At 32.0% G+C, this 26,305-nt stretch overlaps 8 protein-coding genes across 8 annotated transcripts; 5 read left to right on the forward strand and 3 right to left on the reverse strand.

Moving 5' to 3' along the window:
• Window positions 1-1,301: 1,301 nt before the first annotated feature.
• rrs1 (ribosome biogenesis regulatory protein) lies at window positions 1,302-2,576 on the reverse strand (the record flags this gene model as incomplete). The annotated part of the gene is made up of 4 exons (XM_020578011.1): window positions 1,302-1,765; window positions 1,876-2,056; window positions 2,143-2,302; window positions 2,413-2,576. The coding sequence occupies 4 exons, from the start codon at window positions 2,574-2,576 to the stop codon at window positions 1,302-1,304; spliced, it is 969 nt and encodes a 322-aa protein (XP_020432459.1).
• Window positions 2,577-3,536: 960 nt separating this feature from the next.
• napA (HEM-1/HEM-2 family protein) lies at window positions 3,537-7,281 on the forward strand (the record flags this gene model as incomplete). The annotated part of the gene is made up of 4 exons (XM_020578012.1): window positions 3,537-4,406; window positions 4,509-4,917; window positions 5,021-7,074; window positions 7,153-7,281. The coding sequence occupies 4 exons, from the start codon at window positions 3,537-3,539 to the stop codon at window positions 7,279-7,281; spliced, it is 3,462 nt and encodes a 1,153-aa protein (XP_020432460.1).
• Window positions 7,282-7,453: 172 nt separating this feature from the next.
• On the forward strand, window positions 7,454-8,479 carry PPL_07174 (uncharacterized protein; the record flags this gene model as incomplete). The annotated part of the gene is made up of 5 exons (XM_020578013.1): window positions 7,454-7,496; window positions 7,761-7,907; window positions 7,976-8,102; window positions 8,180-8,273; window positions 8,354-8,479. The coding sequence occupies 5 exons, from the start codon at window positions 7,454-7,456 to the stop codon at window positions 8,477-8,479; spliced, it is 537 nt and encodes a 178-aa protein (XP_020432461.1).
• Window positions 8,480-9,111: 632 nt separating this feature from the next.
• Window positions 9,112-9,731, forward strand: PPL_07175 (uncharacterized protein; the record flags this gene model as incomplete). The annotated part of the gene is made up of 3 exons (XM_020578014.1): window positions 9,112-9,362; window positions 9,429-9,540; window positions 9,606-9,731. 3 exons carry the CDS (start codon window positions 9,112-9,114, stop codon window positions 9,729-9,731), a joined length of 489 nt encoding a protein of 162 aa, XP_020432462.1.
• Window positions 9,732-13,046: 3,315 nt separating this feature from the next.
• PPL_07176 (uncharacterized protein) lies at window positions 13,047-14,792 on the forward strand (the record flags this gene model as incomplete). Its single annotated transcript, XM_020578015.1, has 5 exons — window positions 13,047-13,158; window positions 13,631-13,792; window positions 14,205-14,269; window positions 14,609-14,669; window positions 14,743-14,792. The coding sequence occupies 5 exons, from the start codon at window positions 13,047-13,049 to the stop codon at window positions 14,790-14,792; spliced, it is 450 nt and encodes a 149-aa protein (XP_020432463.1).
• A 2,111-nt stretch (window positions 14,793-16,903) lies between these two features.
• Window positions 16,904-21,391, forward strand: PPL_07177 (NDT80/PhoG-like protein; the record flags this gene model as incomplete). The annotated part of the gene is made up of 3 exons (XM_020578016.1): window positions 16,904-18,426; window positions 18,500-20,394; window positions 20,895-21,391. 3 exons carry the CDS (start codon window positions 16,904-16,906, stop codon window positions 21,389-21,391), a joined length of 3,915 nt encoding a protein of 1,304 aa, XP_020432464.1.
• A 488-nt stretch (window positions 21,392-21,879) lies between these two features.
• Window positions 21,880-22,452, reverse strand: PPL_07178 (uncharacterized protein; the record flags this gene model as incomplete). The annotated part of the gene is made up of 1 exon (XM_020578017.1): window positions 21,880-22,452. The coding sequence occupies one exon, from the start codon at window positions 22,450-22,452 to the stop codon at window positions 21,880-21,882; it is 573 nt and encodes a 190-aa protein (XP_020432465.1).
• Window positions 22,453-22,887: 435 nt separating this feature from the next.
• Window positions 22,888-25,853, reverse strand: clcE (chloride channel protein; the record flags this gene model as incomplete). Its single annotated transcript, XM_020578018.1, has 4 exons — window positions 22,888-23,693; window positions 23,761-23,894; window positions 23,959-25,580; window positions 25,665-25,853. The coding sequence occupies 4 exons, from the start codon at window positions 25,851-25,853 to the stop codon at window positions 22,888-22,890; spliced, it is 2,751 nt and encodes a 916-aa protein (XP_020432466.1).
• Window positions 25,854-26,305: the final 452 nt, after the last annotated feature.

Here is a 26,305-nt window from a genome sequence, read left to right on the forward strand (position 1 = left end):
GAATTTTAAGAGTAATAAATCACTTACCTAAAACAAATGAAAAATATCAAAAATCAAATTTCAATCCAAAAATTGCATAAACACAGTATTGAGGTCCCAAATTTATTATAAATAGAAGATTGCTAAAATGGATGGGTTTTAGTTTTGTTTTTTGTTTTTTTTTTTGCAAACACTTTTTGTTTGAAATTTGAGCTTTTGATGAAAGACTTACTGACTTGTTAAGTATACACGAATTAATAAAATATTACAATTGTTGACCTATTATTATTACTGTTATTAATTTTTGATGTTATTGAATATTTATAAAAGTCAAGTGTTGGTAGTCTTCTCCAGTTGGTTACAAGTACCAATACTATCTTCAAATCATGCCAATAATAGCTATTCAGAAACTTCTAAAACATAAAGAAATTCGTCTGGATATTAATATTAAATTTTCCATACAACTCTTAAATCGATTGAGACAATGAAGTTGGTGACTCTCTTATTATTTCTTTTATTTGATTGATTGGTTGATTTGAGTTGTTTGCTGGCTGATGGGTTTAGAAGATGACTGTAAAAATTACAAATAAAAAATTGATTGATATATTATAATTTTATTAATTATGTTAACACCGTTGTAAAATAAAATTTTCTAAGGAATTCAATAAAACTACCCATTGTACTCAAATAAGTTTATGAGAATATTAAATATTGTTTGAAAAACAAAACAACGATACTAGTAGTTTATTGCGGGAGGTGGAGTAGTGCCATTAAAAAATAACTAGTATGGAGAAAAAAGTTTAAAAAAATGAACAACATCAATTTTATTTGAAATCAAAATGACCCATTTTCAAACACATTTTATTTTTTGATTAAAAAAATAGATTTTTTTTTTTGGTTTAAAGAATAAGGTAATTAACTTGTTATTCCTCGATTTAAAAAAACAAAAATAAAGGTATTATTTTGTTTTAATATAAAAACAATCTATATTTACCAACACACAGTTGATTTGTCCGTTACAATAATGACATCATACCATATACCGCAGTTTGATCCAACAACTATCAATCACACTCATTTTAACAAGTCAGATAGATAGTTGATTGTAAAATTGTTTTTCTTTTTATTGTCCACAAATTGTTGAACCTGAATATCATAGAACTTAATCAAAACGATATATTATTAAATGGTATAATTATAGACAAATTATTAGTTTTTTCTTTTTTTAAATAATATAAAATAATTTTATTTTATGAAATATTGCGATTGTGTCAGCTAAACATTGATCAATGTAGCTGTTGTGACGGCGGGGTGTAAGCAATTTATTTCTTTTGTCTCTTTTGTGGACGATCAAACTTTTTGTTGTAATTTGCTTTTTGTTCTTGGGCGATGAATTGGTTGGTGGCTTTGTCGACGTTGATATTTGATTCCTTGTTAAATATACGATCCAATACCTTCATGTTGGATTTGTTCTCGTTGGCGATGTTCGAGTCATCACCGAGTCCTCTTTGCTTCTTGACGTTACGTTGTGGTTTGACGGCTTCGTCCTTCATCAATCTATCGAATTTACCCATACTGGCAGTACTAACCTTGGCGACATTGAATGTGTTACCAATATCTGACTTTAGCTGTGATCTGTTGTCCTTGCCGAAATCCTTTACCTTTCCAATACCGGCATTGCTACGCATCGATGACTCTTCCAAGTTTCTGTTTTCTCTCTTCTTTTGCTTATTTACTTTTTCTCTCTTTTCTTCCTCTGCCTTACTAAATGGATCTTCTCCTACCTCTGTAATAATTATAATTTCATATAGATATCATTATTATTTTCGTTAGTTAAACAAACATCTTATTTATCTATCACTATTTGTTTTTTTTTTTTTCGTTTTTTTTACATACTATCAGATTCTTTAGCTTCCATAATATAATCTTCATGTTTGTTAGCACGATTGGCACCATAGGATTGACGATACTCTTGATAGTGTTCGTCCCATTCCATTCTTGCCTTCTTTCCTTTCTTCTTGATACCCTTCAAAGCAGCAAATGCCTCCCATCTTGTATGTGATTTAGCAGATGGTAACTAATTAAATGATATAAATAATAAAAAAAGAGTTAGTTTCGCTCAGCTTTATGTTTAATTTTCTTTGTAAATTCTTATATGCATACCTCTTTCTCTCTTGGAGTTGGTGTGAGTGAAGCAAAGTCATTTGGTAACAATGCCAATGCACCTTCTTCGATTGCTTTAATTGGCAGACTGAAAAGCTTGGTAACTAACAACTGTACATTATCTCTTGACAAATTCTTTAAATATTCTTCTTCGTTTTCTCTGTTTTTTTATAATAACATTATGTAAATGATTTGATTGTTAATATATATAGATTCTTCTCATTCATTCTTTTCCTTCTTTTTTTTAATCTCTTATTATAACTAACATACTTGAACTCTACTTTATTTATAGATGAATAATCATATGCGGTTAAATTCTTTAGATCGTATTTCAAAGTATCGTCTTTATCTACAAGATGACCAGAGCTATATCTACTGTTCTCTAAAATATCTGATGCATTTACAACACCAGTTGAAGTTGTTGATGTAGACATTGTTTATATCTATATCTATATATATATATATTAAAACTAAAATAAAAATAAAATAAAAAATAATGAAAAACTAGACTAGACAAAAAAAAGCGAATAGTGAGAAATTTTAATAAAAATTAAAAAAAAATATTCAATCGTAAAAAAACGACCGACGAACTTTGTTTAAATCAAATAAAATAAATCGATTGAAAACTATTACTGATTTTATTATTATATATTACAAAATATATACTCAAACTCAATAAGAAATAAATAAAAGAAGCGATCAATAATTTTTGTTTCTAAAATAATTACTTATTCAATATTTTTAAAATTTTGCATTATAGACTCCTCACTAGAATTATTCTCCTAAAATATTTGAGTGTATCTTACAATATTTTCAAAATCAAAGTATATTTCTTTTTTTTTTTTTTTTTAATTGAAACATTTATTACTAAGATTCAACGTTACAAATATTTAAATCTCGATTGACATTTGCACACAAGATAAAAAAAAATTTTTTTTAGCACCTTTTTTTGGGTTATTTTTCACCATTATTTTTTGATTAATTATAAATTTTTTTTTTGAGGACCATCAATAAAATAATATCTAAAATCAACAACATAGGTGATTGAAAATAATATTACGAACAAATAATTAATAGTAACATTTCTAATTTGTAAATAAAATCGAAATTACTTCTTTTTTCATTTTACTTTGGTCAATACATTGTTTAATCGAACCACCAAATCAAATCTCACAATCAAAATCAAATCAATCCATTTTCAAACAATTTTTTAATTTTTTTTTTTATAAAAAAAACAACAAAAACACACAGCATTCTTTTACCATCACTTTAAAAATCTAATAAATTAATTTCAACATATTTTTTTTTGTATTTGTACATATATATATATATATTATATAATTATTATTCCATTTTTTATTTTATTTATCGAAAAGAAAGAATTAGAATAGAAAATGTCAACACAAATAAAGATTCCAGATAAGATTCATGTTTTGACAGAGAATGGAGAGCAACTTCTTCATCGTCTTTATAACAGTAGACAAATATTACAGGGTGCAAAGACCAGACCGTTGTTCTTGAACGACGAAAAGGTTGGTCGTGCCATCAAGAATCTCATGTCAAAGTTTCCGGATTTTCCAGAGTTGGACAAGATCCAGGGTGTTGAACTGCTGACTTCGCGTGCCAAACAATACGTTGAGGACCTCGAGCAGCACTACGAGACACTCGTCGACGTCTGCGACTGGAAGGAAGCGGCATTCGCACTGCTCCAAGAGATTGCAGGAAACACCGTGGCACTGCGTTTCACCTCGTCGATCCAGTTGTCGTCGGCGTTCATCGAGCTCGTTGTCATCTACGGTAAGATCCATATATTGGTATCGATGATTGCCGATCGTCGTGTCGTTCTCGGAGTGTACGCGCGTCTCGTGCAACACTTGCGTTCACAGATCGAGCCAAACTACTCGCGAGTCGTCAAGTGGCTCAACGAATGTGATTTGCCCGTCAAGAAACTACAGGATGAGTTCCGTGTGCTGAACGACTCGATTGGACACGTACTGATGTCACTCGAGCCAACCTATGCCAAGCGAAAACTCATCACACAACTCCGTCGTGACGGTGCACTCAATCTCATCCTCAAGCCCGAGGACATTGCCAGACCCGTACAAGATCAATACAGAATCGACTTGACATACGCATCACGTATGAACCAATGGATACTCTATGGATATCTATTCGCACCAGGTTCACTTACCACACCACAATCGATTGAACTTGTTAAATTTGCATTGTCCGAAGGTTTTAATTTACCCGTTTTCAAAGATATTGTAAGTAGTTTTATAATAACAACAACAAAAATTAAGATATTAATAATAGTTTATTAATTGATCGATTTACATATATATATTTATTTTCATTTCATATTTTAGTCATTCCCAATTCATAATGAATTTAATGGATTGTTTAAGAATTATAAATCAAAGACTATTCATCTTCAGAAACAAAAGAAAGTTATCAAGGAAGCTGCACAGGCATCGACACAAGAGGCACCAAGAAAACACAATGAGAAGAGAATTTATATTAGACAAGAGTTGGAGGCAATGTGGAATCTATTTAGAGACAGACCATGTTTGTTGGCACCGAAAATCAATGTATTGATTGCTGCTCTCTCCATGGCAAAGGATGAGATCTTCTGGTACTTCCGTCACATCGATGCAATCCCACCAGAAAAAGTAAAGAAATTCTACAACAAACAAAACGATATTCGTGAAAGACGTATTTCTTCATTATTCTATTTGATTGATCATCTAGTACAACTTGTTAAAACACACAAAAAGAGTAAGTTTAAACTATTTATTTATAAATACTAAAATCACAATATATAGATAGCTAACTATTAAATTACATTTACTCATTCCCTCTTTATACTTTAAATATATAGTTATTCAAAGTTATTATATTGAATATATTGCAGGTGCGGATACATTGGGATTAAGTAAAGTTTTGAATCCACAGTTGTTACAAAATGCCGGAACAACAGTCGCTCAGACTATCAACACAATTATGAATGAGTTAAAGTCAGTGTCGTTGGAATCATTTAATAGAGGTACCGAGTACAACTTCAATGGTTTGCGTGACAATTGGTGTCGTCTCGAGTATCTTTTGTATTCTAGTTCATGTCCATTGAGAGAGGCAGAGTCCAGCCAGATCTCGAGTCGTCTCAATCTCATCTATATTCACTCGAGAAATGTCGACCAGATCGAGCAACAACTCGAAGAGTTCTCCTCGCTCTCTGGTCTCTGGTCATTCAAAGAGCCATTCGTCGCATCGTTTGACAACACTCTTGTCGAAGGAAACGATCAGCCAACTCACGTAATGAACTACCTCAAGTTACTATCGTTGTTCCCCTCTACAGTGCCAACTCACTTCATGCCAGAGGAGAAAGAACAGATTGGAAAAGAGTGTGCAGAGATTGCCACTGTATTCCTCAATAAGATCTCAACGCGTATCGTCAACATCCTCACTACCTCTGTTGCCACACAGTTCCAAAGCTCAGAGGCACAGTTGGCCGATGTCAACGCAGCATTCCCACTGCTCCAGAAGCGCAAGGATTGGAAACCACCCAAGGACTTTGTCACCCCGGTCGAGCCTGGCTCAGAGTCTTCGTTCCGTGCGCGTGCCAACCTCGAACAACTTCGTTTGAACGAGAAGAACGCCTTCCAATTGTGCAATGCACTCAACGAGTTTATGGATATAACAATCTACGACCACCAATTCGTGCCACGTGAATACTTGCGTGAACGTCTCGGTGCCGCTTTGAAGCAATTTATGCGTCAAACATCGACCCCAACCATCGCCACCGATCCATCGAGCATCATCCGTCCAACTGCATTCGAAACACAACTCAAAGTGTTCCTCGGTGTAATGGTGCTAGTCGAGAACTACATCGATATCGACGTCGGTGGATTGATCCGTGAGACTCTACTCGCCGAGTTCTACGCCAAGGCACTCGGAAAGTGTGGAAGAATCGATTGGTTCCCAGAGGGTGAGATCGAGTACTCCGAAGTCACTCTCCACAACTTTACCAACTACTTTACCGATTTCATTTCAAAGAAAGCTCAGACACCGGGTATTGTTTACTCACCGGGCAAGTTTGGATTCCTCAGTCGTGCCGGACTCCAATTCCGTGCAGAGGAGCACACCGACTACGCCGAAGTCCAATCGTTCGTCAACATGGTCGGTCCCTACGGTGTGAAGCTAGTCGAACGTGAACTACTCCGTTACGTCCTCCAGAACACTCAGTCACTCAAGGAGATACTCACCGCCAACTCGGCACTGCTCGAACAGTACTCCGGTTGTTTCTACAAGACAAACGGTGTCGAACATCTCAAACGTTTCAAACAACAAGATCTCGATAACTTTATCTCGCGTTCCGTCGGTATCGGTAATGCACTACACCTGCGTCAGATGATGCGTCAAGCCGTGCAGGATACCAACAACGCCAGTATTCCATTCATCCAGAAATCCATTGAAAACGCATTCATGGAGTACAACCGTAATACCTTTAGCTTCCCAGAGTTCCTCGGTGTCGACACACTCGCTCTCGATGCCGGTCTAGACGTGGGCACCGCCGACCAATACCTAAAGGTATTCCTCAGAAAGCTGAGTGCAACCGAGGCCGATATCAAGCTCTGGGACTTACTACCAGTGATGTATGCCGTCTGTTTCAACAGTACCTTCTGGAAGGATGCATTCTATCGTACCGCAATCGAAGGACACGCCAACAATGTACATGTATTATCAATCACCATCAGCAGTCTACTCATTGGATTCGGATCGATCAACTACAGTTCCTCTGCATCCGAGGCAGACATTGTTTCACTCCTCACTCGATTCCTCGAGATCTCATCGGTTCAATTGCTCCGTCTCTACAGACAACTCTACCAAAAGTATCTACCAAGTGATCCTGCCTCTGTTATTATATTTTTAGATAAAGTAAATATCATTCATCATTCATATGAAGTTAATTGATCAACTAAATATTAACATCACAATTTTTCTATCAAAATATAGTTTGTTGAAGAATGTCCACTTTTGATCAAAGATAATCTCGAACAATATCTACCATATACTTTTATTAGAAATATGTTCAAGGATATCTATGAAAACAAACCTGCTGAAAGTTCAACAGAACAATTCTAGATATTCTTTAAAATATATACCAACAACAACAACAATAATAATAATAATATTGGAACAAAACAATCTTCAAATTGAAATGTTACATTAACAATATTATTAAAAAAAAAAAAAAAACTTTTACAAAACTAAATAAAACTGTATTAACATTTTCATCATCTATAAACTCACAAAAATGTCTATCTATTTGAAACAATCTGTAGATTTAAAATATTATAGTTTTTTTAAATTTAACTCAAGTCACTTGTTCCCTTCTATCTTAGTTTTACGACAAATTGCCAACAATTTAATTGATGTTCATTAAAATTAAATTAATTCAAAAATATTTACTCACCACACAAAGTTGATTAAACCAATATAATTGATCAAAAAAAAAAAAAAAAACAACATACACCACTATTTAATTTGTTGTTATCTATCTCATTGTATTTTATACTTCATTTAATAATAGTTTTTTTTTAATAATATTATTTAGATTATAGAAATGGACAAGGTTTTAAGTTCATTAAATTTAACCAATGATGATATGATTGGAGTACAAATCAGCTTACTCCTGTTCGTTCCATACTTACTTGGACACTTTCTCTTCCCAAAGTTGACTTTTCAATTTGGTAGTCTTGTTTTGGCATGCATGTATTTTTAGTATATCGATCATCACTTTATGCACTCGTTTAATAACAACTTTATAAAATATTAGGTTGTGGAGGTTTAACTGTCGGATTCTCACTTAATAGTCACTCTTCTTTTGAGGAAAAGATCGCTGATTGTATATTCTCAGTAGTAATTATGCTCCTTGCATTATCTGCATTGCATAACAATTCAAAGTAAGTGGCTGTCTCCTTCCTTAAGCAATCACCAATCAAACAATTGTTAACTAATTAACTAACCAATAATAATATAGGAAACCAATGATGGTAGGATACATCTTACACGGCACCTGGGATATTTTACACCACCATTGGACTGGTCACTTGCATGTTGCTTGGGATATTAAGGTAAACATTTTTTGTTAGGCAAAGGTAAATAACATATCAATATATTAACTGTTCAATTCTTCCTTCTCAAATGATTTTAGACTACTACACCACTTTGGTACCCATTATCATGTTTCACCTACGACTTTTTAGTTGCAGCAATGTATATGGTCACAAGCTACCCTTCATCTGGTGGAAACACTGCCCAAAAGAAAAAGACTCGTTAATAATCTTAAACCTGCAAATAAAAGAGATTTTTGTGAACATGAAGTGGTCATCACCATCAGTTTCAATGCCACTGTACATGTACAATAATAATAAATAATAAAAAAATAAAAATAAAAAAAAAAAGTAAAAAATTGTTGTGTTTTGAAAATCAAAAGGTCATTTTCGGGACCATTTTCTGTCTTAAGTTGACACACTCTTTAATATAAACTAGTGTGGTTACATTTTTTTAATGAATCAAGAATTATGATTAGCCTGGGAAAAATTAAATAAAAATAAAAATAAATTATTTGATAGTGGTGTGGTGATTTTTTAAAATAAATATAAATATATCATTAAGTTCATTTTAGTATATACATTTTTATTTATATATATTTAAGATATATTTATTTTAATAAATAGAATGAAATTAAATCTGTAGTATTTACTATCTAAAAATAATTATATAACTAAACAAAATCTATTTTTTATTTAACTGTATATAAATTGAATTAAAAAAGAAATATCAATAAACTTTAAGTGTGTTTATATATTATTTATTTATTATTTATTTATCAATAACATCAAATCAATCATGAAAGAAACTAATGAAATTGATATCGACTCGAGTGAGGCCGGAGTTGAAACTAATGAAATGGACAGTTGGATGAATGACCCCGATATGATAACAATTGCAATGAAGCCAGTGCCAAGCAAATTCTGGGGATTCTATTGTGGATTCAAAAAACAATATCCACCGTTGTTACGTGATGTCATTTCTGAAGAAGAGTTTAGAGATGTCATAATACAATCACTCAACTACCACAAAGTATCAGGAAAGAGAAAGGCAGGTGTTATCAGTGCCATCATTCTATCTCGTGGTGCCTACAATCCTACAAGACCAATGTAAGTAGAAAAGATAGAAATGTCGACATGAATTTAGTTTCTAACAATCTATCTGTCTATTTGTAGGTTTTATAAAAAAGTTGAAACTTTATTCGATGTAGTTCAAGAACTGAACAACCAGTTCAATCCAAGAAATGTTGGATTTAAAATTGTACAAACCAGTAATAAAGAATGTTTAGTAAGTATTATTTATCTTTAATATTCTTTTTAAAGTTTAAATTAAATTAACTTATTAAATTATAGGTAGAAATTAGATTTAAACCTGTTCATTTGGAATTGGTTGACACTAATCAATATCAACCAAAGGAGAAGGAGTATGACCCATATCCATTAAAAGGAAAGAAATTCTCTAAACTTGTTAATTATTAAATTTCAGACTGTCAGTTGACGATCTGATTAATCTCAATCTTTTAAACCTATAAATAAACTTAATGAGCATGTTATTGGTTTAAGTTTAATTTATGTTCTATTTGCCTTATTTAGACATAATCTTAAAATGTTTAAATCAACGTGTTTATTGGTCACCCTTAATTAATTAAAAAAATACTCTATGTGTGTGCTATTTTTGTTTTAAAATAGTAAAATGATGGTCACCATGATGTTGTTATTTGATGTTATATGATTTCTCCCACTAACATCTAAACTTTGGCAATTGGTTGGCTCATGAATGACTTTGGAGAAATAAATCTAATCTAAAACAAAAACATCTTATCTTTAATTATTATATTAATGTTTAGTTTATACCATTACAGTAATATTACTAGTTTAATTAGTTAATTTCAATCAATACTCAGAATTTTTTTAGAACAAAGGGGCACTGCTTTTCAGTATAGTCCACAAAAAATAGACTAAAAATAGGAAAGTGAAAATAAACTGATTTATAATTAAAAAAAATTGTTTTTTTTTTTTGTTTTTTTTTTTGATTCTACACATTGTTGGTCTAATTTTTTGCATGAATGTTTCGATGTTTTTTAAGGTTTATTGTGAGAATCATTCAAGTTATTAAATATGTCTGTGGTGTCATTGTTTTTCTTTTTTTTTTGCAACCATAAAAAAAATAGATTTCACTAAAAAATGTTTGATGCTAATGTTTTTTAGGGTGGTTTGAGCCACCCTTACCATGTCAGAGGATTCCCTACTTGAACTCAAACATTCATATTCCAGTTGTGTTTTTTGCACACTTAAACACTAAGTTTTAGAGAAGTGCTAAATTTTAGAGTTTTCCTTGTAACCCCACCCATCAATCAGATTGAAGATTGGAATTTTTTGCAGACTTTGTTATAAACAACACTTAAGAGCCCATCTTTTTGTTGTTTGCATCTGCATTTTTTTTAACGACGACAACAACAACAACAAACATGATATTTAAATTAAATAAACTTATGATTATGCTTTGCATCAAATTACTTGTACCTCATTCAACACTTTAATTGGGAATACATTCCAAAAACTCAATCGATTGAGGGTGTCACGCTGCGATTATCATCCTTTCAAAATAAAAATAATTCATTTAAAAAATAATAAAAAATAAAAATAAATCAAAGATTGTTCATTAATTACACTATAATTCATTCTATACATACTTATGTTTCTTCTTTAAGTTGTTTTAATTAAACCCACCAATAGTTTGAGACTTTACAGTTTTATTTGATAGGTAGGTATATAAATTCATATTTGTTTGTTTGTTGGTTTAGTAGTTGGAATATGTTTGACCCACCTTTAATGATTCATTGTTTTAAAAAGTAAACAAAAAAAAAAGTAAATAACAACAACAACAACAACAACAACAAAAAAGTAACGACGACAACAACAACCAGAGTTACATTTGAAAAATCACTTCATGTGATATTTTATTTCAGGTTTTCGATTGGAAAATTCAACATTTGCTTCACTAATAGTTTGCAAATATTATTTCAAACAAAATATATACCACACAAATCATCGACCTCAATCAAAGATGGAATTTGATTGAAAACAATCATTGGGAAATTTATAATATTCATTATTTTGTTTTTTCGACTAGCAATCATGTTGTTGATCAGATGACCAAGTGAAATAGAAACAATCTGTTCACCTTATGGTGCCTGAATATTAAACAAAACATGAATTTCAAGTGTTGTTTTAAATTCATATCGCTACTTATTTTCAACAACCCATTATGGACCGATCGGATTAAAATTCGAGCAAACAAAGAGCTCATTTACTTTTGGAAATTTTGTTTTTTTCATAACAACAAATCCAAAGACAACACAAGCACCACCACCAACAACAGCCAAACTAGACCCACTTTGCAATCTCATTTCAACAAAACCTACACCTCACGCCCACACCACAATCCACCATTTCACATCTCACCCCAACATTTGATCACTAACATCAATAATGTAATGTCGATGATTATTTGGAGTTTTTAAGAATTTGTTTTTTTTTTTTTTTAAAAAGTTTTCCTCTTAAAATTTTAAACAAGTTTTCATGTTTAAACAAGTTTAGTTTGATGTCTATGGCTTTATAAAGCTAAAGATAATTCAAGAGTTCTTATACATATCTATATATATTTATTTATTTCCAGAGTTTTTTTAAATAAAAAAAAATATAAAAAAAAATAATTATTTTTGTTATTCCATAAAAAAAAGTATAAATAATTTTCTAACATATTTTATTTCCATATAATTTTAGGTAAAAGGTAAGCAAATTAATAACAAATAAATAAAATTTTATTTATTGATTTTTTATAAATAATTTGGTTTGTCTTTTTTTTTTTTTTATGTTTTTTATTTTTTTTTTTTTTTTTTTGTAATTTGAATTTCATTAACGTCTTTTTAGTGGATTGGTACAATCAAATCATTATACATGATGAAATAAATGAATGATTACCAAAAAGAATAGATTACTCTTAAAACATAATTATTTTTGTTAAATCTAATTATATCTTATGCTTCTAGAATTCTTCTGCAACTTCAATTTTTGACAAACAGTAAAAGTAGCTATATGTTGTCTCAGCTTGGCTGTTGTCCAGCCAATAAATAAAAGCTAATCATACTCACCTACATATATTAATAGTAAAAATTAAATATTTAAATCTTTCAACCACATCATTTTCATCATAAACATCATCATGAGTGCACAGTCATCAAAATCGTTAGTGATTTTTTAATATACGCATTCATTCACTCTAGAAATACATTAATAAATAAAACAACCCAATTTAAAATCATTCATCTCAATTCATTCTATTTCAGTTGGGAGCGGAGATTATAAATATTTAGTCAACCAATCAAATGTCTATAGGAACAATTATATCCTATAAATCAAATCATCACAGTGTTTTTTTGTTAACATAGATCCCAAATCTCATTTTTTTCATCTCATTCAATTTAATACCATCACTGTGCTCTCAATATACTTGTGAAGCCTGTAGTCCCAATAAGTAAAGCAAGGATTGGAAAGGAAACACCAATTATGTTTGTATAATATTGAAATTTAATTTTAATTTGGAATTGTGGTTATAAGTTGTTTTTTTTAATTATATTTATAATGTGTGTAAATTTATGAATGTATGATTTATTGGTTGTTGCTATAGAAACACACTGTGTGTAAATGTTTTTTTTTCATTTATCGTTGAAATAATCACTTTTAAGACATAATATACCAAAAAACAAAAAAAAAAAAAACAAAAAAAAAAAAATGATAAATTGCAATTACATTTTATCAACACTAACTAGTACTGTTAATCATATGTTTATACAATTAAATGTACATTTTTTACTTTTATATTATTTTGAAATTTGTGGTTTAAGTTGGTTTGTTGTTGTTTAAGATTTTGTTGTTGTCTGAATTCCAAATTTACTCTCACACCCAAATAATACACACAACAGTCAGTCTCACACTCACTCTCTGGTAAATAAATTAATAATATAATTAATTAGCAATACCGTCATCTAATAATCAAAAATCACATCATCATTACTAGTTCACTTGGTCACACACACAGACAAGATTATTTTAAATAAACTCAACTCAGTTATTTCTATATCGGGTCTACTTACTCCCACTACACAAGTCTGCCCAACATTGAAACCAATACCACTACTACTACTAATACTACTCCCCACTCTTACCACACACATTGATGACGATCCATCAATAAAATTTAACATCCATCCATTCACTAATAGATAGGTAATCAACACCCCTTCTTTTACACAATCTATCTCATGCATATTCATACATCTAACAATAATTGGTACATCAAAGATTTAACATCAAAGCAACACCACAGCAAATCAGAATTAGGAAAGAAGAAGAACAAGTGTTATTGCTAATGACCACAACATCCAAAAACACCAGTCATTCAAATACCACTTCTCCCACAACACTTAGCAAAAAGACACTCACTCTTTTCTCACACCAATTTCAAATTATAATTAAATGTTAGAAGTTGGATATCTTATATATATGGAAATTGTTAGCCTGGGTGCTTTGCTATTCATGCTACAAGTTTATATGATACCAAGTTGCTGAGTATTGTTTTTTTTATTTTTTATTCTTCTTATATGTGGTTGTAGATCAATAGATTTAGAAGAGTGTTGTTTGTTGTTGTTGTTGGGATACATTATGAAATGATAGAAAATTCTAACCAAGTGATTTCATTTGTTATCCATATTTCTTCTTTAAATAATTCAGACATTGTGTTTGGTTTTTTCTTTTGTTTAATGTTTGGTTTTGTTAATTCATTAAGTAAAGCTTGTCGGTGATATAATGTCGTCACCCCAACCGCTGACTATTATCTAATTCATTTTTTTTCATTACCACCTACTCCACTTATCCATTCATTTTCAATAGTTACTACAATAAACTTTATAATTGACTGCTTTTTTAATTTATTCTTTGTAGGATCAGATTCATTGGTATCAAATCTAGATTAGAAGGTATGTGTGGATAATGAAATAGTTCTTTGATTTTATATTGGCTGATCTAACCACCAAACACTACTCCTAATCCTTCCACCAACTAATATATAACACCTGACAACAAACTTGCCATTCAATAAATTAAATCAAGAACATACAAAACTACACTTTTTCCTCTCACAACACCAATTTTGTTAATTAAAAAATAACCATAACTTTTCAAAGACTCAATCTCTAAATTAATAATAACAATTACCTATTTATTAATAGAATTTTATCAATAACCAATAATTGTTATGCTATTAAGGATATAAAGATTAATAATTATTTTAAAAGAACTCAATATTTCAACAATTCCCATATATATCATTCTACAACTCAAATCATTCAACCATTAGTAATTCATTAATAATAGTTTTTCATCAAAAAAAAAAAAAAAAGAAACCGACCTTTTAAATAATTATAAATAGCAATAACTTCACCAATTGTATTATCAATTATAAATTTACTATTAACTTAAAAACTGAAATTAAAAGTTCAAATCATATCAATTAATAGTTAGTCAGTATTTCTAGGGAAATAACAAAAAAATCAATCAGAAAAATAATAATAACCAATAATAAACTAATAATAAATAGGATATCTTACTACCATTCATATTATATATTTCAGTTTTGAAGTTCAACCCTAACGAACCAATCAACATCGAAAAGGTTTAAAATAAAAATAACCATTCCATTCGATCTATTTATATCTACCAACCGAAAGTAATAGAATCATCATAACCTAATAATTATTTAATTCCATATTTAGTAATAATCTCTAATTAATCACCATCATCACTATCATCATAATTTAATTAATTAACATCTTTATATATCTGTCAGTTTGGTATATTCAGCTCTTTACCAATAAATTTTTAAACAAATCCACTTTTAACTTTTAAAGCAATTTTATCAATTCCCTAATTTCTCTAAAAAAATTGTTACTATTACTACATACCATCTTTAGATATTTATAATTCTTGCAATCTCAACAGTCACACATTAACAAACTGCTCAATTCTACTCCATCATCCAAATACCAACACACACATAAATTATTATTTTATTTTTTTGGTATATCCAAGCAACCACCAAAGATATTAGATAAAAATAATATATTTATATTCTAACCGACAAACCAGATTATTACAAGTATAATATTTTAGTAAGAGGTGTGATTTATAAATTTTAATAGGGCAACACAGATGCATGGTCAAATTTCCATCTGTAATCTTTTTATTTTATTTTATTTATTTTATTTTAATGTGTTTTTGTCTCTCTATTAATGTCCATGCACAACACTGTACTATAATTACTCATATATCATCGTGTCACCATTGCCAGCAAGATAAATAAATATAACTTCTCCCTTTATGATATAGATGCTTCATATGGGGTAATATGTGGGTTTATTTATAAATTTCAAAAGTACTAATATCACCTCTTCTTACCTCACAATTGTCATATTACTATTGTTGGTGTCTTGTTCCAACCGAATATCAGTGGATCTCATTTTTTTTGTATTGTTGTTTCCTTTTTTTCAAAGTCAACATTTGTAATTCAATTTCAGAAATCGATATGTTTGGTCTGTGTGTTGTTATTGTTGTGTTGTCTTATAACCTAACTTACCCACCACAACCAAACCAAACAAAGAATATTTATTTTTAAATTTTCATTATTTCAGATCGAAGATAAATCATCAATTTTTTTTATCATTTATTATTAGTGATTTAAATCAATCAAATCATATTGCAACCCAGCCAATTTTATTGGTTTGCTGTCAAACTATCATATCATCATAATGGTCCATCGTATTAATGATGCTTGATTGACCCACAACAATTAAGGGGCTCGACAATTTGTCAGGCATAGCAATTCATCACACAATGAGTCCTCTATCCCAAAATTAGTTGAACCAATATTTTCTGACAGTTGAACACTCACCCACCATTATTTTGCCATAAATACCTTTTTTAGCTTTTCTGTTTGAAAAAAACATTTATTAATATCGTTTGATCATCATTCCAACCATGCCACTCTCGCATTATTGTTATCATTTTTTTACAATTTTTTTTGCAATTAATGAAAATTACGTAACTAACAAAAAAAAAAACTTTAATTAAATTAGTATTAGCGATTTTTTGAAAAACAACGAACTTTTGGTTTGCAAAAGGACAGTGAGCCATCAAAATTTTTTATTTTTTCAATTGAAAACAAACAACAAACTTTTTGCATTAGATAAGAAGTTTTTGTTTAAACACACTCACCACTGAAAATATATCAAAAGTGGGGTTATATTTTGTCGGATTGGGGGTGCGAACTGTTTTTTTGACCGGTCATCCAACACAGTTGTAAGGTTTCCCTCTCTCAATTATCAGAGAACAAAACCATAACCAAAATACATCACAACCACACAGAATCACCACTACAACTACACCTCACACCTTCCATTGTCTTTTTTTTGCTAAATTTTAATTTAATTTGATTTTTTAAATTAAAAAGTAAATCTCTGCAACCCCACCTTGCACTCACATTAAATAATTTCACAAAAAAAATATAAAAATTAAATTAAATTAAAAAAAAAATAATGAAAAATCAACCAATGGAACCTAATATAAACGACTTATCAACTAATATTTCCAACAATCTTATTACCACCCCAAATAGTTGTTCAACAACTACCACTTCTACAAATAACAACAACAATAATATCATTATTAATAACTTAATTAATAATAACCCAAATAATAATAATAATAACAACAGTAATATTATTATTACTAATAATAACAATATAAATAGTAATAGTAATAATAATATTAATACCAATAGTTTAAGTTGTAACAGTAGTAGTAATAGTGGTAATAATAATAATAGCAATAACAATAATAGTCATATTCACCATTCGAATCTTCAAGAAGTAAATTCAAATTCAAGTTCTACTTCTGATTTACAAACTGTTCAACAACAACAACAACAATATATACAAAGTCAACAATATTATTTACCTCCTCACTCTGGTTTTGGATTAAGTTTTCAAATTCCAACAACCTCAAATAGTAATCATCACCATCATCATCATCCACAACCAAGTCATCATCAACATCATCACCACCATCAACTTCCAAATCCACAACAACACTATTTTGCAGTACCCAAAAATTCATTTGGCAGACAATCTGGAAGTTTTCCGTATCAACAAATACATCATCAACAACAACAACAACAACAACAAGCTTATTCATATTCACAGCAACAACCCAAACTAAATTTATCATCTTCAAATATTATTATGAATGACATAGAAACAATGGGACCACTGCCAATTCACACCGGAAATTCAAATTCTTCGTCTTCAAGCAATGCCAACAACTCTGTAAATGCAGGTTCTTCAACCAGTGGTGGTGGAACTACCTCCTTCAGTCTGTCGTCGTCATATAATCAGCTCAATATATCGCAAAATATGAACATTCAACAGATTGTCAATGCAAGTTCCTATGGCTACGACGAAGTTCCAGCAACATCTAATCTCTCACAATCATATGAGAATTTTTTCAATAATCTATTCAATGAATCGAAACCTGACAACAACAATAATAATAACAACTCTGCAAGTGGTTCAAACAATAATAATAACAACAACAATAATAATAATAATAATAATAATTCAAACATTGGAGATAGTAACCATCCAACTGTGATCGTCGTATCATCAAATAGTAATAACAATCACTCATCAAATCATTCATCTACAACAACTACAACCAATACTCAAAATCCATTCTCGATGACACCAAGCAGTGATATTTCCTCACCATCACCACCTACAAATTCACATCACTCATCTCCATTACAACAATATTCACCATTGCCATCGCCTTCACACTCCTCTGCCACTCATCATGTGCATGGTCAACATCATTCTTCACCAATGTCTCCACACTCATCATCGTCGCCATCCGATCATCACTATCTCAATACACCATCGACACCATCCGGCCAATCAAAGAAGCTGAAAAGAGAATTTGAACAATTAATACCAAAGGATGAATGGGAAACATATTATCCATCGTCTAAATTATTTTCATTGTTTGATACCAAATCAGAATTGTAAGTACAATCAACCAATCAATTAACAAATTAATTGGATATTAATCTATTTTTTCTTTTTTAATAATGTTAGGACTGGTAAATTTGGATTCAAAGTAAAGAGAACAGATAAGAATATACAATTTTCAGAGTTGGATTCGGCATGGATTTTATATCGACAAAATAGATTCCAAGTAGATTGTGATTTGACTGGTTGCTTAGAGTCGTGGAGCAATACCGATCGTACCAATGTTTTATATGTACAGGATGAGAATAATATTCTTTCAGAGGTAACAGGATTGTATTTCACATTGTATGTTTTGAAATTTTCATCGAGCCAGACCACTCAGATCTCAAACGATGCCAATGACCGTGTGTCCATTCACCAACTCGGTAACACCAGTGGAAAGAAGGATGGTCGTCTGCCAGTGGATCCATGTCCAGTCATCAAGGGAAAGGCCAACTGGAACAAACTCCAGTTTGGATCGGCCACTGCCAACAATGCTCGTCTTCATCCAGACCAGCCAAATCCAAACCAACAGTTTTTCCGTATCGTCGTGACATTGAATGCCGTTATTGACTCTTCCCTCCACACACCAAACCCAGCGTTCCCATTGCCATCTTTTTCATCACCACCATCACCACAATCACAATTCTATCCATTGCAATCAAAGATTTCACCACCAATGATTGTACGTGGTCAGAATCCAGGTCGTTTTTTAAATCACGACAAATCATGCAAACGCGATTCATCTTCATCACCAAACAGCAACAATAACAATAATAATAATAATAACAATGGCAATAATAATAATGGTGGAGGTTATAATAAACCATCAGCACCATCTTCGTCATCGTCATCGTCATCGCATCACAGTAGTGTCAATCACCACAGCCATACTTTAAATCAACATTCCAATGTTTTTCAAGAAATCCCACATATGAATGTCAATTCCCAAACAATTGCTGCAGCACTTGCACAGCAACAACAAACCATTCAAACCATAAACACCACCAATACACTTCAAGTCAATAATAATATTGATACCAACTCTTCAAACACCAGTATAAGATCGTCATCATCATCATTAATTTCATCGTCTTCATCTTCGTCTGGAGACGAACAATCACTCACAACCACCACTACCACCACCACTAACAACAACAATAATAATAATAATTTATTTAATTGGTCGCCCCAAAAATTTCAGGCTTCCTCCTCTGTTAATCCATTTATCACAGCAACACCACAACAACAATTAGCTATCACAGCAAACACCACTGATGTCTCTCAACATCAAACAATCCAATCAGATGTAAATAATAACTTTTTCATGAAACAACAACAACCAACTATAACCATTTCACATGCTTCAGTGCAACAGAACAATCCATTTCAAATCGCCAATCAACAACAACAACAGCCACCACAGCAATACGTTGCTATGGAGGAACCATTCACTCTCAAGACAGAGCCATGGTCAAAACATCCACACACCGACGATATTATCTTTACCAATTCAAAGGTTGGTATCAACACACCAAATCCAACACAAGCATTGAGTGTCAACGGTAATATCTTGGTGACAGGTGAACTGTTCAAACCATCGGATCGTCGTATCAAGACAAACATCAAACGTGACATGTCCAATCACTGGGCCAAGATCGACAAGCTCAAGCTTTACGATTACGATCGTAAAAAGATGGTTGGTTACGATGCGCCGTTCGGTGGAGAAGATTCCAAAGAGAACACTGTACGTGAGACAGGTTTCCTAGCGCAAGAGTTGAAAGAGGTCCTCCCAAATGCCGTAACTGTTGCCGGTGAAGTCAAGCTCCAAGATGGTACTGTCATCCCTAATCTTTTGGTCGTCAATGATCGTATACTCCTCTTAGAGAATATTGGTGCTACCCAGCAAATCGGACGTACTCTCAAAAAAGAGCAGGATCATATCATTGAGATGGACAAAGAGATCAATAGGGTAAAAATTGGTAATTATCCTTATCCCAACTTTACCGCGTGGCCATCTCTTTCTGACCAACAAAATTTTCTATCTTCTTCCCATACCTCTCTAAATTCTTCTCTTTCTTCTCTCTTCCCACCTCTAAATACCTCTCTATCCTCTATTTCCGCTTTGAATTCTTCATCATTATCGATCAACTTGCAGACGGAAAGCGTGAACAACATGTTGTTCTTACCAAAATGCAAGATTTAGTATCGTTTATGCTCTCTGAAGAAGGCAAAAACTCTCGACATGATGATTCGTGTGTTTATTGTAGTTTAATGGGACTTGGACCTGCCTGGACAATGTTTGTATTTGGTTTCTTCATTCCGCTGTTCTGGATGTTTGGATCGTTCTTCCTGTTCTCGCCATCTCGTGTCAAGTGGATCAGTGGTTTGGTCAACTTTATCACAACCATTCTCTACGTTATCACTGCTGTTCTCCTTACTCTGTACCAACCGCAACTCAGTGGTATCATCTTGATTCCAGCGTTCACAGGTATGGGTATCGTGTGTTGTATATTGGTAGGATTCTTTAGACAACGTACTTGGGAGTCAAAGAACAAATACTATCGTGAGCGTATGAAGTTGATGCAAAAGAATGGTTACCAGAACCTCAATGACCACATTGACCAGATCCGTGATACCTACTCCAGTCGTTCCTCCAATATCGACCTGACACCTATCTCTGAAATCAGCACCACCTCTTCACTCTCCAGCGAAGACGAATCAGTTACTTCATCTACAGCCCACCGAAAGTACAGTGACATCGACTCGTTCCGTGAGATTTCTATGAACAACCACAAGACCCTTCAAGAGATACCTTTGCAAAAGATTGTTTCAGACTATGGCAAAAAGTACAACCCAAATCCAAAGCGTTACTCCAAATCATCGGAAATTGAGACACCACTTTCGCCAAAAACTAAAAAGCAAACATATACAACCAGCACAACAACTACTACAACTACAACAAGCACTGAAGAATAGTTTTTTTCACAACTTACCAATAAATTATTTTAATTTATGTACAAAATATATATTTACAAGTTTTAATTTCTTTTCTTTTATTTTCTTTTATTTTATTTTTTTTGAAATTGTTTTTGCTTGGGTATTAAGGAAAATAGGTTGATAAACAAGATTTAATTTGAATATCTTGTTAGATTAATTGAAGTACATTTTAATATATGAAATGTTTATTGTTGAATGTTATATTGCATTTGATTAAATTCATGAAAACAAACAAGACAATTGTCCACGATCGACTATCAACAACCTACCACGTTTCATTGGTTCCATGGAATAATACAAAAATGATAAAAAATGTAAATTAAATGAATCATTTCACTACCATAAAATTTTACACATTTCATATAATATATACTTTTAAATTCCATTGTTTTAACCAGAACTTGATGATTATCACAAAATTATTGGTGATTTTTTTTCTTTATTTTTAAACATTATTTTAACCATCTTTAATATGAATTTTCAACAGCACAAACAGCCTTGGCACCAAATCTATTGTTAAATTCACACTGTGTATCTAAAGTACTATATTGACTCGATGATTGACCGGTGCACTCTAAATAATCGTATGTCGTTGTTACAATAGTTTTATCATCACACAAAGTGATGACACCACTCGAGCAGACACCAGTCGACAGTGTCTGTGCAAAATATGGAGTACCATCGCATGATGAATTGAAATACTCGGTGTGAATGATAGCATTTTGATTGAAATTCACTTCCGCTTGACATGAGTAACTATCGTATCCATTGCATGATCCAACATTAAAGTTGGCAACGTTGTCAGGTGTCGATGAGCAGTCTACATAAAGGTAAGTAGAGATGGTGGCAGTTTGACTCTTGTTGCTACAAGTCACGTAGAGACCATTGTAGCATACACCAGTCTGATAGAAGATCGTTGTAATGATATCACCTCCACATTGATTTTGATTGTATTGCTCAATCACCAGATATTGTTGTTGAGCAGTACAATAAAACTGTACTAAAACTATTAGTGTAATAATGATTCTAAAAATATTCATCTTAATAAAATTTTTTTATATATTTATAAAATCTCTGATATTTTCTTTAAAAAGTAGATATAAACAGTTAGATTTAAAATATAAAAAGTAGTGAGAAATAAAGCAAACAAATATGTTGTTTGTAAAATGACTTTATAGAAAATCAAAAAGGTTATCCTATTTCGTAAACTCGGAACAAAATATCTTTTTTCCTTTTTTCACGATTTTTCATAATAAGATGTTTCCATTATTTTGATCTTAATTTTAAAACAAATGACCATTTAATTGAAAGTATAAAGAATAATAATAAGAGGTTGAAAAAATAGTCTTTTACTTTGTTTTATTAGTTAGAATTAATAACTAACAATTAAATATATTCTTTTTTTTTTTGTTTTGTTTATTGAAAAAAAAAAAAAAAAAAAAAAACCTTATATTATTATTATATTATTTTATATTTTATAATTCTTTTGCTATCAAATCTGTTTTAGTGATTACACCAACCAATTTACCCATTGATGTAACATAGGTAAAACTAAGACCTAGCATTGTGAACAAATGGAATACTTTGTTCATTGGTATTTCATCTGGTATTTGTGAGGGTGCGAAATCCATCAACAAGGCGCTCTCACCACTCTCGATGATGTCACCTAGCATATGAGTTGACCATATAGCTTCACCCCTGTGTGTAGCTGCTCCATCTACTTCCATCTCCAAGCCTATTTCATTATTATTGTTTATATTGTTTATATTGTTATTTTCATTATTATTATTATTATTATCTATATGTCTCTTTCTTAGAGTTGACTCATTGTTATTATTATTATTGTTATCTAAATTATTCATTTCAATTAAACCGTTTCTTTCGTCGTCTTGATTAACAGCTTCAGCTTCATTTTCATCATCTGAATATTTCTCTTTGATGACTTCTGTATTGTAATATTGATCAATCTTTGGATCTGATTCATATGAATTGTCGGCCAATTCAATGTTTTGGTATTCAGTGCTATTGTCATTATCATTGTCGTTGTTGATACTGTCACTAGAAGGTATCAAGAGTTGTTTGTCGTCATCACTATCACTCTCCTCCTGTGATGGTAGTTGTTCAGAGGTGGTTATAATAGATCCAACCTCTCTATGGACACCATCCATGTGTGGTGAGTGTCTGTGTATCTTTTCCAACTCCTCTTCAACTATAATGATATGTGTATCGATTAAATCTCTTAAACTAGATCTTTCTGCCATACCAATTAATACCATATGATCTAATTTATATTAAAATAAAAAATATTAGATTTTGTGATTATTATTAATATTATCAAAAGAATTTACCTTTTGTATCAACAACTGGAATATAAGTATATTTAAACTTTTCAAGATACTCTTTAATCTCTTTAACAGTACTGCTCATAGCCAAGTAATTTATATTGGTTTGCATTATTTGTTTAGCTGTCATTGAATATACTCTGTAATAATGAATTTGATAAGATAATTTATAATAATATTAAAAGAATTTAAATTAAAACATACTTTTCACTTCTAAAACTAGATAGGAATGGTAAACCTTGAATTTTGAGAGCAGTGTCAAATAGTGGTTTGTTGAAAAAGTTACCAACTGCAGATGAGGTGATCGAACAAATCAATACTGGCATCAAAAGTGATAGCTGTCCAGTGAGTTCAAGTACAAAGATGGCTGGTGAGAGTGCTCTTGTTGTTCCAGATACAAGTCCTGCCGATGCAATCACAGCAAAACCTACTACCGATACTTCGGATATCTTGTAGTGCAAGAAGATCTTTCCGAGCAGTCTACCGATGGCTGCACCTGTTACAATGAAAGGTGTGATTGCACCACCAGGAATTGGAATGGTGATGTTGAATGCTGTCAAGAATAGTTTGCATCCGATATAGACGAGCAGATTGTAGACACCATTCCAGAAGGGATCGGTCTTGCCCGCCGGGAACAAGTAGGGAACTGGCTCCTGGTCTGGATGAGCAATGAATTGCTTCATCGCAGCAGAGAATGGAATACGCGCGAGTGGACCTGAAGCGTAGGTGATCGCCGACGAGAGGATGGCAATGGTAACGACCAGACCGATACGCGACTGCTTTAGTAGTGGATAACGCAAACGGAATCTGACGATCTTCTCATAGAGGAATACAAAGAGTGCACCAATCAAACCACAGACAATTCCGATTGCAATGAACAGTGAGATATCGATCAGTGAGTACTTTGATGGCAGATCTTTAGAGTCGACCGTGTACACAGAGAAGGCATAGCTACCTACCAACGGTCTAGTGAGGTAGAAAATGATAGTTGTGGTGGTGGCACAGAGGAATCCTTTCCATAGATTACCAAAGATACAATTGGTCGCTGTGATTTCAATGGCGAACAACAATCCACCGATTGGCGCACCGAAATTGGCGACTACACCAGAGGCCAACGCACAGATAAACATCTGATACTTTACGATCTGATTCTTCTTGATGTTTGAGAATATCTTGAGTTCCATCATTTGGTGTGCCACAATAGCCGAGGCGTGCATGAAAGGACCGGTTCTACCGATGGTCAGACCGGCGGCAGTTGCAGCAATCATTCCTATCAGCTTGGAAAGCAGTGTTTTCCAACCGAGCACTCTCGAGAGATTGATACCCGAGAGAATCGATTTCATCTCTGGAATTCCCGAACCCACTGCATAAGGACTGATAAAGGAGATACAAGACACCGAAATAAAAGAAAGAACCGTACAATAGGTAACATAGATAAGACCGTTGCGCAGACCGTACTCTGGTTTGTCTTCACCCATCAACTGCAGACGTAGAATATTGAGTTTGTTCAATGTTTCATCACATAGCAGACCCATACCGGCAATGATAATACCGAGTAGTGGGATGAACAACAACGTAGAGATACGCTCCTTCTTGAACCAATGTTGGACACGACGTCTGTACGACTTGAAGTCTTTGATCTGATCGATTTCATCACTCTCCATCGTTGGATCCGACTGCAAGTTTGAATACATATCGACCGATTCGAAAACTACATCGTAGTCGGCCATCGATGTCGCTTTATACTCCTTGGTGTCCTTGATTTTTGTTAGCACCTTGTGCATCTTTTTCTTATAATCATTTGATCTAATATTTTGTACTACATTCTAGAATAGAATAAATGGTGGTGTGACACTAAAGTTAAAACAACCATTCATTGTTAACAATAAAAATTAGAAATAAAAACTTACATGTACTCTATTATTAAAGTCATCGGAACCATGTTGAAAAAAGTTTGCAACTCTGTCTCTACGTTCGGAATTAAGTGGATTCAAATCATTGAGATTCAAATTCAACGGATTCAAATTTAGATTCAACGGGTTCAAATTGATATCTCTCAATGCTGAAGGAATTGCATTGAGTGGATTGAATGTCGACATCCTAAAGTCACTCTCTATCTAGCTAGCTTCTATATTACTTTTTTTTATTCAACAAATAATAAAATAAAATAAAAAAATAAAAAAAAATTACTAAATGATTGATTGATTGATTATAATAATATTTATTAGCTCAATTTCAATTGTTGTTTGATGTTTATCTAGATAGTTAGATTGTAAACGTGGTGAAAGAGTGAAATAAGGGGAGGTAGGTAGTGGTGATATGTTATTACTAAATAATTAAAAATAAGAAGATGAAAAAATAAAATAAATAAAAATAAATATAATTATATAATTATTGATTTTTTTATTTTGGTGGCTATTCTTTGTTTTATTAATAACTATTGTTTTGTTAACAAAAATAACGAAGGTTTTTTTCATTTTTGTTTTTTTTTTTTAAACAGTCAGAATCCCCACTTTACACCACCCCACTCAAACACCTTTTTAAAAAAATT

Source organism: Heterostelium album (genome assembly GCF_000004825.1).
Source record: "Heterostelium album PN500 unplaced genomic scaffold PPL_scaffold6, whole genome shotgun sequence".
NCBI classification, from domain to species: domain Eukaryota; phylum Evosea; class Eumycetozoa; order Acytosteliales; family Acytosteliaceae; genus Heterostelium; species Heterostelium album.